Source organism: Columba livia, chromosome 1, assembly GCF_036013475.1.
Source record: "Columba livia isolate bColLiv1 breed racing homer chromosome 1, bColLiv1.pat.W.v2, whole genome shotgun sequence".
Taxonomy (NCBI): domain Eukaryota; kingdom Metazoa; phylum Chordata; class Aves; order Columbiformes; family Columbidae; genus Columba; species Columba livia.
The window spans coordinates 64,378,959-64,399,345 of NC_088602.1; the positions used below are offsets into that span (position 1 = coordinate 64,378,959).

Here is a 20,387-nt window from a genome sequence, read left to right on the forward strand (position 1 = left end):
TGCTGAAAGGTTTTTGCCAAGAATTACATCATTCTTGTATAATTACATCACACAGCCCTAGCTAACACACACAATTTCGGTGGCTGCTGTGTGCAGCTAGCATATGCGCCAGTTTCACAGACTGGAGGTGTCACAGACCATTAAGCGCTGAATTTTTGGGTGCAGGTCTGGCCTAATTCAAGCTTCAGAGGAGCGGTCGCCTAGTGGAAAACTTTCACTTGCATTACTATAAAATCCTAATTTTAGCACGGGCCGCTGTAAGTGAGCTTGCTCAAATAACGGCCGGACAAAACGTGATGAGGAAGCACCGGCAGGATGTTGTGGCAACGAACCGCACCACCCTGCCCCGCCAGCACCCGTGCCCCCAGAAGCCCGCTCAGCGGCAAGGGCAGCAACGGCCCGCGCTCGCTCCTTTGCCGTGAGGCGGGCTGGCCGGCGGCGAGGCCGAGCGGGGCGGCGCTCCCCGCGGCGGCGAGGCCGGGGCCGAGGCGCGGGGTCGTGTCCCGCAGCCATCAAGAAGCGGGGGTCCCGGCGCCTTCCCGCCCTCTCACGCCGCTGCGCGGGAAGCGGCTCGCGTCCGCGCGCCGACGACCACGTGCTCGGCGGCGGCCACCGGGGGCCGAAGAGCAATGTCGCGCCGATGCTTCCCGCGCGCTCGCCGCCGGCGCCGCAGGGCGGGGAGTCGGAAGGCGCGAAAATCCCGCGCATGCTCCCTCCGCCCATGGAGCGGCGGGCGGTTGGCTTAGCCCGCTCCGCGTGTGCCCGTGCAAGGCACGCTACACCCCCGTGACGTCAGCGCGCAGCGTCACGCCGGTGGGACGCACAAAAGTGTAAGTTTCAATTTTTTTTTTTCCCTGCCAACGGGGGGGGGAATAAAAAAATACGGAGGGAAGAGCGGCGGGGTCGCGCGCGCAGGGCCCGGGTAGGGGCCGCTGCCGTCGCGCCCGCCCGCCCCCCGCCGCCTCTTCACACCCCCCCGTCCCCCTGCGCGGGCCCCTCGGCGGTCGGGGCGCGGGCCGGGGCAGCGGCGGCGGGCAGGTGTGCGGGGCCGCGGGCAGGCGGGCGGGCAAGGCCGGGCGGCCAGCGAGGGCGCCTGGGCAGGAGCCCGCCAGACTGGCGACCGGCGGGCGCAGAGGCGGGCTGGGAAGTGACAGCCCGCCGGGGGAGCCCCCTTCCCCCCGCACCCCCCGCCCCGGAGCGCGGGGAGGGGGGCGGTCCCTGACGGCCCCTTCCCCTCCCCCCACCCCGCCCGAGCTGCCGTTGGGGCCGTTGCTCTCCCGCCGCCTCCTCCCCTGCCCCCTCCCGCCGGGCTCGCCAGGCCCGCGCGCGCCGCCGCACATGTGCAGTCGGGCGCCTCCGCAGCAGCGCGGCGGCGGGCGGGGGGTGCTCCCGCTCCGCGCTCCGGGTCCCTGTCTGGGGGCGGCGGCGGGGGATGGAGCCGGCTCTCTTTGCCTTCGGCCGCTCAGGTGTGGGCAGCCCGGGCCGGCCTGCGGCGGGAGGACGGGGAGCGGCGGGAGGGATAGGATGGAGGAAGGGGTGGGGGGGAGCGCGCCGCGGTGTGCCGCCGCTGGCGGGGCGAGGGGGCTGGGGCCGGGGTGGACACGCTTTCCCCGCCGCCCCTTCCCCCTGGTCGCCGGCGGTGCCGCCTGGCGCGCGGGCGCGTCCCCCCTTCTTCGCGCCCCCGCCGCCTCTGAGGCGATTAGCGCGGCCCCTCGCTGCTGAGGGGAGGCGGCGCGGGGCTTAGGGCTTTCCCCGGGCGGTGAGGCCCTGGTCGGGGGGCGGGTGGGCGCTGGGTGCCCGAGGCGCGGTGGCGGCTGCCAGTCTCTGCCTCTCGGTGCAACCGAGGCCCGCCCGCCTGCGAGGAGGAGGAGGGGGGCGTTGCAAGGCCCCGGGGGGGAGCTGGCCCCCGAGGCCTACTTGTGCTTGCTGCTGGAAATGGGGGTGGGGAGGAGGAGGCGGCCAAGGGAGGGCCTCTTCCCTCGCCGTTTCTCCCCGCGCCCTGCTCTGCGGTGTTGCAAGGGTCGCAGCTGGACAGGGACCGGCCCGGCGTGGGCTGCCCGCTGCCCAGCTGGGATCGGGGACGGGCTGGGGGAAGGGCGCTCCCGCCAAGGGAGAGCTCACGGCCCTGAGCGGGGGGCGGGGGGTGGGGAGAGGGGCTTAAGGGCTGAATTGGTGATGACAGAAAACTTTTTAAACCGCTTTTTTGAAAGAAAAGTAAATCGCGTTTTGTGGTATTCAATAATTCCAGTTGTTAAAACTTTCTCTCTTTTCATTTTTATGGCTGATGATGTCTTTGCTTGCTTTCTAGAAAATAGCGTTGTTGTCTCTGTGTCCTGCTGCTGTCAAGATTTTAAGAGGACCGATTTCTAGTCTTTGGTAACATGGCAAAAGATGTAAGTATGTTTGTAGCACACTGTGTGTGGAAGCATAGCTCATAGAATATTTTTAGTTTTGTTAACAAAAGCAAACCAGGTCATGCTTTATAATAGCTGTCATTAATGAATATGTGAAACTTACTATATCTACATTATACATCAAGCCTAGGCTATGTCTCCATGTGGATGTAACAACATAAAACAGTTTCAGATCTGCAACCATTTTTTCAGAGTAATTAATCTTAAGAATTCACCATGCTCATAAAAGCACGTGGGCCATTGGCATTATGTGTTTGCATACTGAAAACTAAACCAGCTTGGTTGTGAATTGAATTTTAAAAAAAACAGCAAATACTGTTCAGATGACAGAGTTGTCATTGACTAATGTCAAGTAGCATTGCCTTTCTTGTGTTCAAGGAGGTAGCATATATTCAAGGGAGTGAAGATGGTTCAGTGTCCATATTTGTTCATTTTTTTGTCTCTTGGCTACCAAAAGATGCTAGTTACTGTCTGTAAAAACAGGCTTTGGGGACTTTCATCGTAGAGTTCCATTACCATTGATGTTAAGGTTAGTGGTTTTGAGTCTGTGGCCTACCTCTTGAATCATGTTTGCTCTTTACCTATTCCAGTACTTTTAAAAAGCAAAATTTCAAACATTGTGCATTTAAGATGTAGTTCACTGTTAATACCTAATATAATTGGGCTTTCACATTCCCTTATTGAAAACAGGACAAGGTACCACTCTGTATTCAAATTAGAATATATCTCACATTCAAAAAAGGCCCCCAGAACAACAGCATGCAAGCTAAAGAAAAGAGATACAATTCAAATTTGTAAACAGCAGGTTGCAATCTAATATGGGCTGTTCTAGTTTTCAAGTAGCAAGAATTTCCATGAAATAGTGATTGGTTTAACAAATTACTACTGTAGAGAGTTTCAGTAATTTGGCAGCAAGTGAAAAATATCTTAATGTGTGGAGAAGCAACCAGAAATACGTAGTCACTTAAAGCTTGCCTGGAAGAGATAAGGGTGGCCAAGTGTGTTACAGATAGCAGAGTTCAGGGAATGAAAGGCCGTATAAGCGGGAAGAAAATGAAAGAGAAATGTTAGACTAGGAGATGAAATTGAAGCAGTTTGAAGTAATTAAGATACTAAAGTATGTTTAATATTAGATGTTGGGAGATCAACTAAGTGAGGAAATGCTAGCACCTGGAAATACAGATGAATATCCTAGAAGGTCTAAAGGAGCAGAATGAGAATAAAACATTTCAGAACCTAATTTTTGAAAGACCTGGCTTGTTCTAGAAAAGACAGTAGTTAAGGGAGGAATAACATACATGATAATAAATTTCAAAAATGGTAGAAGATGCTACAGATAGAAAAATAAATTGTTTTCAGTATCTTTATTACAAGAATTAGTAAGCTGTATTTGGAAAAATGAAAATCTAAGTTGGGTTTTAGGTGCAATTTTAAGTGTACTTGATCACCAGAACAGGGTAGCTAGAAAGGGTATGAAATCCTAATTGAAGGATTGTCTAACCTGTTCTTAAAAACCTCTATACATACTTAATCCTGCCTCAGGGAAGAAAGATGAACTGCTTGCCTTTTTGCAGACTCTTACATACCCACCATTACATGATGTCTAAAATGTGTAGTGAATGCTGGGAAATTTTAAATTTCCAACTCTGATTATGGGCCCTACTAGGTTTGATTTAATGCTAGAAAATACAGATGCTACTTGGTAAAACACCTTTTTGATTTTCAGAAAGGAAGAGAATGATTTGCACATTTTTTGTCCAAATTCCAAGTTCTTTCTCTAGTGAAACAGTGGAATTAATCATGACAGAGGCAGTATTGCCAAGTTTCTGGGCATTCAGTCTTTGAAGACCTGTACTGCTGTAAATTTAAAAATTCTGACATAGAAATATTGCTGTGATTAATGGCCTGTGGTTCTGCCATGTCACCTATCAAGTGCACTAACTGCCTGTGAGATGTAGTGGTGGAGAAGATGGCATAGCTGATGAGTGCTCCCACCCCTTCCTTCCCTTTTTCTCAGCAGAGCTGAGATGGCTTAGCTGTGCTAAGGTCTTGTGCTGCTACCATGCTGAGTCTGGGCTGCCGGTGACATTTACATGGCCAAGAGTGTGGCAGTGTGCTCCAGCCTGGGAACGCGGGCTCACTGCGTGTCCTGTCCCGCTTGCTGCTGCTGGGGCCAGCACTGGCTCTGGTGACAGGGAAGCTGCAGCCCCGGGCCAGGGTGCCACAAGATAACATGCTCCTATTTAACCCCTCCTCCCACCTGCTGCAGGATGGCACTTCTCTTTTCCTTCTGTTGCTCACTTCCAGCTCTTCTGATACCTCTTTATAAAACATATAGCTTGAAAAGACCTGTTTGGAAAGTCAAATACTTGTAAAAGTTTGCTGACAGAGACTCCACTGGATAATTGAACAAATGGGGAGCACAAGGGAGAATACTGGCAAACTCAAATGTTTTTTGTAAAGGATTAAAAAATTACAAAAGTACTGATCAGGTAAGCTGTCAAGATAATGCTTATGAGCTATTTGACACAAGCATAAATTCTGTTAAATATTACTTCAAAATGTATCCCTCTAATGCTTTCTAGAGTGTACAAGGAGAGAATAAGCAACAAAGCATGGGGTTTTTTGTGTGTTTTTTTTTTTTTTACAATTTCATTTCCCTGGCAGTGCTCAGCGGTCAGGATACATTAATGTGTAGCACCTTAATGAAGAACTTGCAGGTGGACTTTAAGAGCATAGTCACAAGTACTGTTATAGCTGGGTAAGTTGCAAAATAATAATGGAAAAAGAGAACTACTAGCTTGTGAAGGCTGAAGTATCTGTGGGTATATCAGTTTATTTTTTTGAAAGCTATTGTATAAAGGGTATAGGATCTGGAATGCCATAAATATAAAGGGGAAGGAAGGAGCAAACTCATTTTCCAGTGTGATCTGGTAATAGTAATGAGCGTAGCCGTTTTTGGTTTTATGTAAGTGAGCGTTGTGCGGAGCTGATAAGCAATTCTAACAGGATCAGGCAGATTGGCGGTGGAATATCACATTCAGTTCAGAAGATCTTAGTTACTAGACTTTACTTTTTGTGTAATTTAAAGAAACAATTGAAAAAATGTGTGGATGAGAGAACGCCACTTGCAGTATCTCAAGTACTTGTGTACCTTGGGAGCAGGATTATTCTGTTGCTTGTCAGAGTCTGAATGACAAGTTGAGATCAGTAGAGTAGGGAGGGTACAGTTTGACACATATTTTTGTGCTGTATGGGAAGTTTCTTGGTCTGAGACTAATATAGTCATCGCATGCAGAGAATCTCCAGAAACTCCAGCATATCCAGTATTCCTCTTTCTGGTTAATCAGTGGTGTTCTCTAAGACTTTGCTGAGTCTACTGTAAACTCTTCCACTGCTTACAGATGTGGCACCTTCCAGGCAGGAGTTGGAGGAGCCAAACATATGCACCAGAGTCCTCAGCTGACTTGGGCTGCTCACTGGATTCATGGGATTAATAGTTTAGTGGGGCCACAGTTCCCTAAGTGAAATGGTGACCTGTCCATCCTTGGCATGCTTAAAACTAGGCAGTGTGCAGCATCCAAAGATTGCCAATTACCGTAGCAGGAAAGTAAATTTCTTAATTTTTTGTCTTCCAACTCCCAGTATAAAACTGAGGACTTCTTGCTGGCCACTTCTATATTTAGCTATATATTAGAATTACCTGTAAATTAAGCTAATAAATACTTTTTAGCAATAATGGTTAACATACTTTCCTTGACTAAATTAGCAGTTTCTATAGTGCAGCTGAAGATCCAACTTGTGATACAACCCTGGTACTCCTCTCACTTCTGTTGGAAATTAACTTCTGAGGCCCCTCAGGCAGCCATAAAGAAAAAGAAGACCCTCTATAAACAGAAGAGAAGAAGCAGGAGTCACTTGCAGGAGCAGGGACTATTAGGGGGGATAGTCCAATGCATGGTGTTAAAGCGAGTGCTGAAGACAGGGAACTAGACAAGAGGAATGAGTAAGATCCCTTCTGATCTCAAAAATTACATATATTGAAATATGCTAAATACATAAATGAAATACTCTACGTAGTAGTCATTACTTATTGTTTCAGTTGTTCACCATTGCATGGATTGTTTCAAGGCATTTAAAAAAATAATTGTTCTTGAAGAACGTGCAGTAGAAAACTGATCTGGTGTTCCACAGACATTTTAAACTGGCACAACACGGCTAGCCTTCAGAATTTTTCGCAGACTAAAATACCTTTCTTGAGAGGTGTTTGTCCGCAAGGCTCATGCATTTTACTGTTTCATATGTTGCTGACAGCGGCATTGGCTTTAGAACCACTGGTTCTAAAGTTAGATTTTTTTTAATTTTTTTTTTTTTTAGTCTACTGTCATCTTGTGCTTGAATGACTTTATGAGGGATTTTTCTGTTGATCTTTAGTTTACCTAAAACTTACTGTATCTGTTCCGTATTTCATGGTGCTTTTATTAATCTCATTCAGTAGTAGCTGTGGCCCATGTATCTCACTTTGGAAAGAAAGCTTTGTGCACGTGTAAATCTGAGGACACAATGTAAGAAGTTCTTCCAGCACAAAGTTCAACACCTGATCTGACATTGCTGTTTAAGAGATCTAGAGATAGAGGAATTAAGGTTGATATTTCATTTTAATTGAGTATTCAGAATAAATTCAGGTATGTAGTTTAATTCAATTAATTTATTTCTTAGTATTACTTAAAAATATTTTGATCAAAGAATAATTAAAAAAAAAATCCACCGCAAACTAGTTTCTTACAACAACTTTATTGAATAGATCAGTAGGTCTGCTAGATTTGGGGAAAGAAGTAGATCTGTGCTTCTGTATGGTAATTTTGCCAGAACACCACAAAAGTTGTACTTTTTAATAGCTTTCATGTGGTGCTTCTACATCAATCTTGAGCAAGTCTTTGTGGTCTGAAAAGGTTATGTTTGGGATGCACTGAAAAAAAAAAAAAAGAGCCTAATGGAAGTGAGAAAAAAGGTATGTTTTGGATCTTTTTTTTACATGATGCACTTTCAACGTCTAGAAAATACTGAAAAGCCTTCAAAACGTTTTTCAGACTTTAAAAAAATACCAGCATGTGTTTCTCCTTTTATGTTTATTTTTGGTTATGTACTGGGAATTTTAGTGAGACAGACTAGGGAAGTGAAGTCTTTAGTGGATCTCAAGTGGTTCATGCACCTTTTTTGATAGCATCTTAGTTCAGCGACTTCTCAATAGCTTGATCTATTTCTGTTTGCCTTTAGTGAGTTCTAATGTGTTCAGAAGTTTGCAAACTGAAGATCAAATAATATGAAATGAGGTCTTCCAAAAAGGCATCTGAGTCTGGGATTTCGAGTGTTGTTAACATGTTTTTAAATATGCTATTTGGAAGAAGGCAGAAGGAAATTGATCTTTAAGCTCTTGTTTTTCCATGAAAAATACACAATAAGAGCAGTAAGAGTTTCCTCCTTTTTTTTTTTTTTTTTTTTGGTAATGTTAGTTTGTATTTTTAGGGCAGAAAATAGCAGCTCAGAAGTTGCCTGTCACCTTGCCAATTTATTTGTGTAACTAAAGCATTTTCCTGTAGCCTTCGAGTATTAAACTTCTTTATTAACTGTGTGTCTCATCTGATGGTAGTGGCTTTATATAGATACATATTTGTAGTATTACTGAGTAAACACAGTGAACTGACAACATGCTAAACAAAAATACAGCTTTAAAAGTTAAGTTACACTAGGGATCACTTATTTTAGTGTTTGTATTTGCTTGCGTGGATATCACTTAGTGGAGATTTATTGTGGCTAATAAGAAGTGGGAAGAAAAATGGAATGGGCCAATCTCCAGTAAACATTCTCTATGCTGAAGTGGTTCTTGGATAGCAGACAACTTGATTTTAAAGGTTGACAGTGGTTCATATCCCCAGAAATGCTGCTGGCTACTTGTCTTGTGTTGCTAAGCTGGCTACTTGTCTTAATGTTTGCTAAGCATCCCAGTATTGCATTAATAGTTACACGAACTTGCCTGAAAATTATGTTGTAGGCTGCTGTAGCCTTACAATACACTGATAAGGAGGCTCGTGAGACAAATGGGTTTGCAAGGAGTCCTGTGAAACATTATTTGTTGATTTCTGCCATTGTTTAGATGCTGTTGAACAAACTACTGTAAAGATTTGATTTGGCTAGAAAAACAAAAGCCTATTTAGGTCAAATCTAGAATGGCACCAGGAGCTAGTTGTGGAAGGGGCTGCTGCTTGTACCTCCCTGCGTATGAGTATTTAGTCTAGGAGGACACAAACAATTATACTATTTTCCGATTTAGTTCATGGGGTACAAGTGGCAAACGAGTGCTTCGGGCCTACTCACCCTAGGAATCTTGAAATCAATTTCACTTCATTCTTACAGCTTCATGATTAGTTTTGGGGGATATCAGCTTTAAATTCTGCCAGGACTGTATCACTTGGGCAATTGAATTATTGTAAGAAATATCCCAGTATAATTTAAACTCCTGTGGTATTTTTGGTCTGTGTGGCTCCTTAGACTGGACCACTATTTGACTCATTCTTCATCTATGATTCAGTTTTTGCTGAGTTCTAAATGTGGTGTTCTGTTTAGAAAAAACATCCAAGAAAGCACATGTTCTTCACATTCAGCAGTAAGACCACCTTAGATGACATTCTGTATATACACAGCTTCCAGTATATGTGCAGTGTCAGTAGAGCCTGCATTCAGACCAAAGATGAACAACACTTAACTGAGCAACTAACTTGTATTTAGTTTTTATCTTCACAATTCTGTGTGATCCAGGTCTCTAATATCTAGTGCTTTGACTATGCCTTGGTACTTAAGGTGTTAGTAATTCAATTTACTTTTTGGAAAGCTCATTTCTATGGTATAGCTCATTGCCGAGTGGTTGGCAAACACATTGATCTTGAAGATGCTGCCATGAACTGAAGATGTGGTATGGTCTCTTTCAGAAGAAAGTAAAATAACACATCTGAGAATTTTTCAGGATCCAGACTCCTGTAGCCTGGCTTTAAAAGTTCTTTTCTGTTACTTCATACAGTAAGGAATAGATCTTACTGACTTCATTTGCAACATGAAATTAAAATGGTTTAAATTTAAGAGCTTTCTTTTCTTTCCTGCAATTCTGTACTTCTTATCTTAATTGTGTTTTCATTTCTGTGAAAAATGAATTGGATGTCCCATAAAAATACCATCCTGCATTAACATGATGATTCATTCCCAGAGCATGTTTACTCTGGTCCCTCAGTGAGCTGAGTCCAATGGGGAAAAATCGTGTATTATGATCTTGTTACAAATTACATTTGCGTATGGATGGGGTGAAAGAAGAATTAAGGTTAAGTAGCATTGTTTCTGGTTATAAGCTTTTATCCACTTTGTAGCTGTGCTAATTTTCTGTTGTGTGTGTTTGCTGCTTACTGATATTAAAATAAGGTAAACAAAATATCCCTACATTGTCAGTGAAGTGGGGCATAGTAAAATCACATGGCATAGGGCCTTTACATTTATTGCCTATTCTTAAGCAATAAAATGACTGGGGGATTGTCATGCTGCGTGGATCAAGTTAGGTGCAGTTTGCACAAGATGTGTGTGGCTCTTTGCTAGCAGACTTTGCAAATGCCTCTTGACAGCAGAGGCATCCTCCCGATGCCAATTACAAGCTCTGTGAGGGAATAAATGTACTCTAACAGGAATACTTTTCCTTCGCAATTTCTCCATTTTCTGGTCCTGTCTTTACCAGTACTAACCTGATTTGCTTTGAATTTCTCAATCTGAGTCCTAGTTTATTTACCTTCAATCATAGTTTAGACTAGATTGTATTTACTTTCGCAGTTCCTTTTTTCTTTCCTTCTCCTCACAGGATCTGATCTCCTTGTCCTGTTAAAGCTCTTTCAGGTTTTTATCAGTTCTCTCTCCTGTACTTTTCCAGTGACTCCCAGTTTCTCTACCTCAACTTTTAATCTGCCATCTTCCATCTGATATTCTAGCTCACTTTTTCCCATCCAGTCCCAAAATTGTCTACTTGTTTTTCTGCATGTCCCATGCCAACTCCTGTTCTTTAATCAGTGTTGTATATTTCGCACCCCTTTCTCTTGTTTTCAGGCCCAGCTCTGTGCTTCGATCTAATGGACTCAATCTGCTGTTAGCAACTGAAAATTTCTATTCTGAGAATGCCTTTTGGCAAATACTCGTGTTTTCATTTATCACTACACTTTTTGCTGTTCTTTCAGCTCTTTTTGCAGGGAGTATATTTAAAATGGGCTCATTACGTAAAAGCAAGATAGAAGAGATATTGCTGTGGCACAAAAGCATTCTTATGTTCCCCATGTTTACTTATCTTGGAGTGTTGGAGGGACCTTACTCTCCGGTTAAAGCTGATAGACATAGCATGTGTACTTGTTTAATCTCATTTTAGTCAAACTTCTTGGTAGTGCTTTTATAGGTTCCTTGTATTGCAGTACAAATTCAGGGATTTGTTTTTTGGGGTTTTTTTTGTTTGTTTGTTTTTTGTTTTTTGTTTTTTTTTTTAATAAGTGAAATTCACTGCATTTTTAACAAATTTTGTTTCATATTAACTTTAGTCCCAACAGAAAGATATTTCCCAATTTACTGATTTTTCAGGCTGAGGGCACTTACAAGTGCTTTTCAGCTTTTACTTGTAAATAAAACAAAGACAGACTTCCCAGTCCTTATGATTGATGATGATCTCATAGCAGGCCAGTGCTAACTTAAGTTGAATTTTTATATGTTTAGCCTGTCAGTTGATATCTTAAGCATTCTGAATAACATGATAAGACAAAGCCTCGACTATCATTGGAATCCCTACTCCAGTATAGCTTCCACAGTTAAAATTACCAGATTTACTAATTTGTCCAGTGGTTTTTAACCTTCCTCTGATTTTTGAAAAGGAGGTCTTAGTTTATTTCATTTTAGATGTTGAGTGTCACAAGGTGTTTTTTTAAATCATTGTTGATTTTTGCTGCAATGTGTGAAGTAGAAAGGGTGTATCTGTTGTCTCCTTAGGACACTAGTTGTTTACGTAGCCATAGAGAAGAATACATAGCCAAAATGTCTCTTTGAAGAGGAAAGTTGCACAAACTTATAAAGCTTTCAGAATAGAATATTAAGAGCATGATATTATTTCAAGCAGCCCTGGTGTTCTCATCAAAGGAAGTAATGAACTTGAAAGTTGAGAATCAAGATAAGATAAGAAAATGTGTAATATGAAAAAATTATGTTATCAGGTAAAAAAAAAAAATCAAAATACCTTGTTACAAGTAGCTTGATAAGGTGTGAAAACTATGTGTATTTTCCCATCAGAAAATAGAATTTCCTTGATGTCTAAACCCTCCTTGGCATAAAGTTTGTTTTCCATTGAGGAAAATCAGGTGCTTGCTGTTCTGCTTTTCCCCTTCCGTTGATGTGGTGTTGCTTTCTTTTGTTTGTTCATTGTGAATCTGTGACTATGATATACCTAAAGGGAGCTGTGGTCACATTTTCCTCTTTGTTTCTTTTGGGCTCTGCACTGTGCTAGATAGGTTATGGAGAAGTAATCCTGGTCCCTCCTCCAAAATAATCTGACTTGACAAAGAGTTATAGTTTCTTTGAAATGCATACCAAGAGATTTTTTTTGCCTAGTATTTCCCTTTTAGAACAAAGACACCAGAATTTTGTATGAGATGGAAGCTTTGCTTTTCAGTTCTCTCTTACCAAAAGCTCATATCTGTGACTTTGAGGAGACTAAAAACTAGTGATAAATTTTGATAACCTTAGAATTAAATAGTGTATCTAGAAGCATGAAGAGCATACTGAGGCTGGAGTAACAGAATTTTCTCTAGAAATCAGTTTTCATGATGAGTAATAGCAGCTGGAGGTGCCATTTTCTGTGAGATTTAGTAGTATTCTTTCCAGGTAGTTTTCTTGGAGTGTTTCCTAGGCATGATCTTACGAGTGAGTTGAATGTTTACCAGCCATTTTAACTGCTAGAGCTGAACCTTCAGTAAGACACTGGAATGGGAAGGTGACGGAACTGCAACTGCTTCGTCGGTGTCGTGGTTCCTGAGGGGATTCTTCTTGTTCAGTAATTGCCGTTCTCTGAGTTTTCCCAAATTGCTGATTAAATGCAGTGTTTTTCCCAAATGTTCTTCATCTTAGTGACTTGTGTAATTTTAGTCACACAAAAGCGTGAAGCAGGACATGTAGTGTACTAACTTGACCCTTTGTAATGCTAGGTTAGACTGCGGGTTTTGGATTTGCCTGTTAATTGCAGTAATATTCATCACTGTATAGTTTAATTATATAGAAGAAAACTTGAATATAATGAGATTATTTGATGCTAAGATAAGGTGGTTGGTTGAATACTTAAGGATAAAACTAATTAATAGAAATGGTTGTATGGCAGACCATTCTGGTTTTAAAAAAATAGGAACAGACCAATAAATAATTGATTACTGGATTGCCTAATTTGCTAATTACTGAAATAATGTTTGCATTTGATACTTCAATTTGTTGAATATCACAGCTTAAATATTTGGGTTTGGATTGTGACTGTTACTGATGTGAACGTGATGCAGGTTTGCTTTTGCATGTTAAACTGATGTATGGAATGAATAAAAATTATTAAATTCCCATGCTGTAAAATGAAAGGCATTACAGATTAAACCAGACATTTTCTTGGCAGTCCAATAATCAATATATTAAATGTCTTCCTAGTCTCACTGATATTTATTTGATTCTTAGAGAAAAGAGAATTTGCAGGAAACCTTAAGTATGAACCCCTTCTTTCTACTGTTGAATAGAAAATGAAGTAGTGCATTTAAAGAAATTATGATGGTGAGACTGCACGTTCTGTGTGGTTTAACACTCCTGTTGTGAAATTGAGGTGGAATGGGAATATAATGTAACACTTAACAAAAATGCATCTTCATATAACACGTATGATTCCAGTGTTCTAGAATGTCATATTGCCATAGAATGTAGCTCTAGTAACATCTTTGTAGCTCTAAGAACATCTTTGTACATGATACTGATTTCATGTTGATAAGTATACCTTACCTGATATAGTGTGTTGGCCTTCTGAATTATGCAGAAAGTGTGATGAAGAGTTAGGCTTATAAGAAGCTGTGGTGTGTGGGAACAGGGCAATACAGCTGTCATTTGTGCAAGTGGAACTTTGAATCCCTACTGTGGGCAAGATGAAGAACAGGCAGTGTTTGTGTACTGGTAAGTTGATGCAGTCTCCTTAAAACAATGCTATTTTATTACTTTGGGGGTGAAAAGTAGGAGAACAGAGGACAGAACTGCCCCAGGCTCTTCGTTCTACCCATTATTTCCGTTGTCACCACATTTAAGTTTTCTTCGTGCCACCAGGTCCTCATTGCTGCCATACTATTACAGGCCACTGCTCTTCACGCTTCCCATAGCAAAATTTCTCTTCTACTTACTTGCCAGCCTGTCCCCCGTGCTCAGTCATCTTCTTTTCTCCCCTCCCCTTTCACTGAGGAGAGAAAGTTTCCCGTTTTTTCAAGTTCCCTGCCTGTCTTAAGAAATCATTACTGTCATACACCTGTATAATAACAGCACTACAGCATCCTCTAGTGGCTTAGTTTACTGAACTTCTGGCACATCGTAAGTAGGGCTCTTCAGGTAGGTTTCTCAGGGAAAAGCTTTGCTGCTGACTGAAAGCAAACCTTTTCATTGTCTCCTGAAGATCTGTAGTAACCTGCAAATACTAGCTATGCACAAAATGCAGGTAGGGACTTTTCAGCCTCTCTGATACCACATGCTAAATTATGGTTAAGTACAAGTGTTGACTTTCTTGCTGTCCCTTCTAAATGGAAACAGTCTGTGTGTCTTGTGTTCTTTTTTTTTTTTTCGGAACTGTTTTGTCTGTAGAGAACAAGGAATTACTGCACGAAGTGTTTTCTATCAAAAAATTAATAGTATTTAAAAAAAATAACTTCTACTGTGAGCTTTCTTAAAGGATGGTGATTATAAACTTATATATAATCCTATAGCTCTTTAACTTTAGACCTTTATATTCTGATCTTTTAAAATACTTAATTGAAATGCTTGAGGTGTTTCTTCTTAATGCCTTTTTGTCTGATTAAAATGGCTCAAGGCACTCTATACCACTTCTGCTGTTTTTGCTATAGTGTTAACTTCCGTGGTGGGTAAAGAGTACCTACACACAGAAAGGTGTAGTCGAAGGTGTAATTGGTTTTAATTAGAAGGGTATTGAGTTGTCTGTTAAAACAGTACATGTATACTGTAAGAGCTTAGGACACAAAATAGCAAGGTGTTTGTAAACTTTTTCTGCTTGTGTTTTAAGAATATGTTATTTATTAAATTAACAATTTAATGTTTGGCAAATACTGTGCCATAAACAGTGCCATTACATAGTGGCAGGTTTGTGATAAAATGTGAGTGGTAGCAGCAGAGACTTCTGGTATGATTTCTTTCATCTTTAACAATAAATGTCTGTCTTTGTAAATCTAATAAAAGTTGCTTTCTTTAACAGGCTGGACTAATTGAAGCCAATGGAGAGCTTAAGGTGTTCATAGACCAAAACCTAAGTCCTGGAAAAGGTAAGAACACAATTTTTAGTAAGACGCTCTATTTCTGAGTTTTCAGTTGTTATGCTTATTAGTGGCTTTAAGCTGCTTTCTTAGCATAATTTTTGTAAAGCTTTTCTTAAATTATATCTTACATAATCAGCAAGCAAACTGGAGATTTTCTGTGGTTTATCATTGCCTCTAAATGGCATGTGAAGTTCAGTGATGGCTTGTCATCTCATATGTGATCTCCTCGTTAGTATACCAGATGGTCTAAAACACCTTTTGGGGCCCTGTATTTTACCAAATAGGGAAAATGCAGAAGTGTAGCTGTTTAAAATGGGTTATGACAGTTTTTACGATAGTGCATCCACACTAGTGCAAGCCTATCTGAAATAATATTTTGAGCAGAACTGTTTGGGACTTTCAGATAGTGGCTGTGCATTTATCGTAGTGTAATGTAATCAAGCAATTTAATAAAACGCAGGGTATAAGCTTGAATTTGATATATAAGCTCAAAAACTGAGAATATCTAAAAATCTGGGGAGTTGTGTGCTGCACTTTACAATAGCATAGTTGGGGAGAAAAACCAGGAGCACCACGGAGTTACAGTCGTCTGCAGTTCTGGACAGCTGTATGATATAACCTCTTCTGTAAACTGGTTCTGCTGTATGTGAAAATTAGATTTATGTCCCCTGTATTCTTAGGGGAAGCCTGTTTCCGTAGTGAACTACTACTACATAGTAGAACTACTCTCTGACTTCCAGTTAAGTGTATTCTTGCCAGTTCATGCATTTTGCTGGTGGCAGTGTTATTTTTCAGCTTAATAGTTTTCTCCAGTGTGTTTACCTACTCTTTATAAATAACGATTGTGTATCTTTAAGTCTTTAGTTTGACAGGCCAACTAGCCATTGTTTCCTAGATTCCTCATCAGATGAGCTCTTTGTCCTCTGGATTTTCCTTATGGTCATAAAGAATGAACCTGTTTGATTGCTTTCATCAACTTTAATGAATAATGACCCAAAGTAGTATGTATGACTCCAAGTGAAGCGGCAGAGGTATTTGTATGGAGGTATCAGTAATTTTTCTGTGCAAGGTCACGTTTCATTCACAACCATCTCACAACAGATTTTGGTGAAATGGCCGTTTTCCTTTATTGCTTCCAAATGATGATGGTCTGGTTTATTCCTGTGTGTGACAGATGGCGTGCTTCCATAGGCTGTACTAAGTAGGGTGAAATTTATTAGGTCAGAGTCACTTACTTGTCTGATGCTCTTTGTAAACCTCACTGTTGACAAATCTATGGTCTTTATGCACTGTTGGATTACACTAGTACTCCCAGATTAACCTGTAGTCCAGTTCAGGTGAACTCTATTAGTATTCTTGCTCTAGTCTTTTATATACCATTTCAGGAAACCCCTTCAAGAATTAATTTGCACTTCTAATTTCTGTCACCATCAATTTAACTGACAGTTTTTCTAAGTACATCAAGTATTTCAAGGGAATCTCAATAGCTTCTCTCTTTGACCTTTACTTGTCTAAAAATATACATTGCTTTAAAAGGGGGGGCTGTCTGATTAATCTGCCACTATGTACTTGATGGAGAAGCCACTAAGGGTTGAATAACTGACACTCACTAACTTATCCATATGTTACACACTCCGGGACAACAAAAGTGTGCAGGTAGATTACCTGATCCTTAACAGCTATACCATTTTCCCTACCCTCTGTGGGCAATAAACCAGATGTTTTTGTCTGGGACATTTTGCACCCACGTAGCATCTGTGTCTAGACCTTGTTACAGTCAGTGGTGAGCTAGTCAAAACAGTGCAGTCTAGACAGCAAGAATTGGAAATGTGAATCTTCCATTATTACGTAGCTCTTAAAGTAGAACTGGGCACAACAGAGGCCGTTTCATTGCTTGTAGAATTTCTCAAATAAATTCAAGTGAGTAGATAGTTTATTATAGGCTTGCAGCTCCTCTGGTTTTATTCTCTATGTATACCAACATGAATAAAACACGCAAACTAAGCTATCCTTAATTAATTTTTGCACCTCATTGCTGTTAAGGGGGTTTTGTAAAGTTAATGGACAGCAGCTAATTCTTAATATTGAGAAGAAACTGTTTCTCTTGGCTTGATTGTTTTACGTTTCTTGCCTCTAACTTGTTTGTGTTTTATATGCAGGCTCTGTTGCCTTAATAGCTTAAAATAACATATTTTGTCACTAAAATATTCAGATGTGTATCGGAATTCATTCGCTAAAGAAGTACTTATTTTCCTTTGCCACTTTTTCATAATTTTTAGGTTTTTGTCCAGACTTTAAATGTTGCAATTTTAAATGTAACAACTCCATAGAAAAGTACTGTGTGCTTTCAAAAAGTAGCTGTCTGCTTTACATGCCATTATATCTGCGGTGATGAGGAACGACGCATACAGACACAGACATACACGTAGACACAGAGTTCTTGTTAGCAGCGAGAGCAGAGCCAGGCAGAGCTGAGCTGACTTTTATTAACAGTTCTCAATTTACAGGTTTACAGATACGGGCCTGGACCAAGAGGTTAGACAGGATGTTTTTTCAAAAAAATTTTGTTGCAAACACATCACACTTACGTTGCGACTGTTTTCAGTCACGTTCCCATGCATATCTTGTGGGCGGCGCTCTGACCCACTCATGCACACACCCAGGCCCAACATTCACACATCATACGTATGAGGGTGGTTTTCTGACCCAAGATATCATTCTCACTGTCCTGGGCTATCACTCCTGACACTCATAAAACACATACTTCTGTATAACCTGTCCAAGGTCCTTTAACTGGAACCACACGTCCTGCCATTCCCACAATATCAAAAGTCTAGTCCTCTGATGTCTTGCTAAATTTGTGCAGAATTTCTTGTTATTTCACAATGAAGAGGATTCAGTCCATAGCTATAGATAAAAACACAGAGTAAGCTTTCCACAGCGTAGCAGTTTATCTAGTGTGCTTCTTGGGATTAATTGAAGGACATCAGGAAAGAATCTTTGTATTCTTCTCTCATGGTCATCATTAAAAGTGTTTTGTTTTTTTGTTTTTTTTCTTTTCCTCTTCAAATTTGTATTTCTTAAAAGGAAGAAGTCTTTTCTGGAAATCGTAAGGCAATCACACTAAAAGTTTGAGAATACATTGCATTATTGATAGAGGATCAAATCTCCTTACTGTGTCAGTTGAGTGGTTTGCTTAGCCCAATCTGTTAATGCAAGAATCTGACTACTTTTTGAAGTTCATTCCCTTTACACTTTCACGACACTCAAGGTCATTGGATTAATAATATCAGAGGGTGCATTCCAGCAACTTTGAGAAATATAGCAAATTAAGAGTTCCACCTCAACAATGAAGTTGGGAGAACTTGCTTCATTTTCCACATGTTGTGTGGAAAATGTGGTGTGAAGGGAGGAGGAGCTCAGGTGTCAGAGAAGTAAAGGTATTATGGGAGTAATAGAAGACAAAAAATTACTTATTCACTGGGTTATAAGGACATCAGTGCAAAAGCGTGGTTTGGGAGAAAAAGAACAGAATATTTTTCTTAAAATGGTTCTGTAACATGTCACCAAAGGTCTGTTAGGTGAGTATGGGACTAAGTAGTAGGTATATGAATCAGCTATGAAGGATAAGCAAAGGTTGACCCTTCTGGCCAAAACAAGTTATTATGCAACAGTTCTTACAGCCTGCATATCTTCTGCTGCACAGAATAGCATGTGAATGGACTTACGTAAACTTTTCAGTCTGGACTGGCAGAAACCTGGGTACGGTGAATAGATCGTTTTTAGACTGAGTTTTGTTAGGCTATGTAGCTGTTTTTTCTGAGATAAATAATGAAAAGGGGGTATCAATAATCTTGTGATATTGAACAGTTACATTGCACATCGTCTTGCTTAAAAAGTCCTAAAGCTATAGAATCTGGGAAAGAGAGGGTGTGTTAGGGAGTTATCTCTGTATACAAGTCCTGTCCTTACACGTTTTTTCCTAGTTATCCACTAATATGAATAGTCAGAAACAGACTGCCAATCCAGACATATTTTTTACTTCAGTCTAATTCAGTTTGGAGAGACTGGTCTCAACCATGAACTCCAGATTAGGATTTTTGTTTTTAAACAGAGAGTGACTTTATTTAAGAAAATAAAAGAAAATAGTAAAAAAAAAAAAAAATTTATGCATGTAATTTTGACTAAATTGATCACGCACATAAATACCATTCTAGAAAATGCTCTAAAAAAGTCTTTCTTCAAAAACATCTTTAGTGTGGAATAAGAGGATATCCATCTTTATATGTGGTTTAAATGAGCTGGAAGGTTGTATTTCCTTCAGTGCTTGTGTAACCACCAGAATAAGTTGAGTGTAAATTCACCTGTGTTCTCTGATATCCCTGTGCATTTTCATTACTGGAGTGTAACACCGTATTTAGCCCTGAAGAAACAGCGTTCTATGGAGCTGCCTGAGCAAGGTACAGGTTTTCCCTTGTATTAAGATGACACCATTAGCACTGCTCACCAGAGAAGTACCTTCTCTCTGCCTACTTTTGTTACTTCAATACAGAGAATTTAGTCTAGAATGCTGATTTTTACAGCTGAATCTTGGGAAAGCATCAGTGAAGCAACACACCACTTCTGTTAACCTGTTTGATAGAAGGCCATATTGATTCCTAGATCTTACAAATGTTTCAGAAAAATGCTCTCTAATTAGCTTTCTTCTTGATGCAAATACATATGTTTGGGATAAATTTGTTTCCTGTTTGAGTGTGTGCCAGTCCTTAGATGAGGAAACTTGGGTAATGCAGGTTTTCAGTGTGTTTGGCTCCAAGGTGGTGCTGCTGAAAAGCTCTAACTTCTCCTGGAAGGACATGGGGTATGACATTTACATCTTAGTGCAGCTTTCCTGTTAAGTGCAAGCTCTGCTGAGTCTGTAGTCTGGTAGGGTTTAAGTGGCATAAATCCCTATACTTGGTCTAGAGTGGTTTGATACAAGCATGACTGTGAAAGGTTTGGTGTACTTGGTAACCGGGAAGATGGTTTTCTGATATAAATGTTTGGGACAGAAGTAGCAATGTAATGTGCAGAGAGTGAGAAGGGAGGATTTTTGTTTCAGGAGATCCTGAGTAATGTCAGGTGGTTTCAGAATGTAGCTTTGTGAGTCTGTTAACATGCACAGCAAAAGGTAGCTGTATATCCAGATGTCCTCTCACTGATGAACTCTCATGAAGCTACTCGGTTTTATATCTGCCAGTTGCCCTGTGCTGTTTTATTTACTGTCAGCTTCAATTATGACATTGTGGAGGAATGCTAAAAGCCATTGGAAGCAGTTGCAAGTTTCCTTGGCTCATTCCAAAATATCCATTTGTAATTT

General features: G+C 41.0%; 1 protein-coding gene across 10 annotated transcripts in view; it reads left to right on the plus strand.

Moving 5' to 3' along the window:
• Window positions 1-594: 594 nt before the first annotated feature.
• Window positions 595-20,387, plus strand: part of TFDP1 (transcription factor Dp-1) — a 47,157-nt gene continuing 27,364 nt past the window's right edge. The window contains exons 1-3 of one of the 10 annotated variants that reach the window (XM_065059413.1): window positions 595-830; window positions 2,309-2,393; window positions 14,968-15,034. In XM_065059413.1, the coding sequence (XP_064915485.1) occupies window positions 2,382-2,393; window positions 14,968-15,034 (79 nt within the window). In that variant the 5' untranslated portion in view covers window positions 595-830; window positions 2,309-2,381. Of the gene's footprint in view, window positions 831-885; window positions 1,039-1,256; window positions 1,467-2,308; window positions 2,394-14,967; window positions 15,035-20,387 lie in introns of those variants that run through there. The other 9 variants (XM_065059474.1, XM_065059456.1, XM_065059436.1 and 6 more) reach the window with 9 other exon arrangements.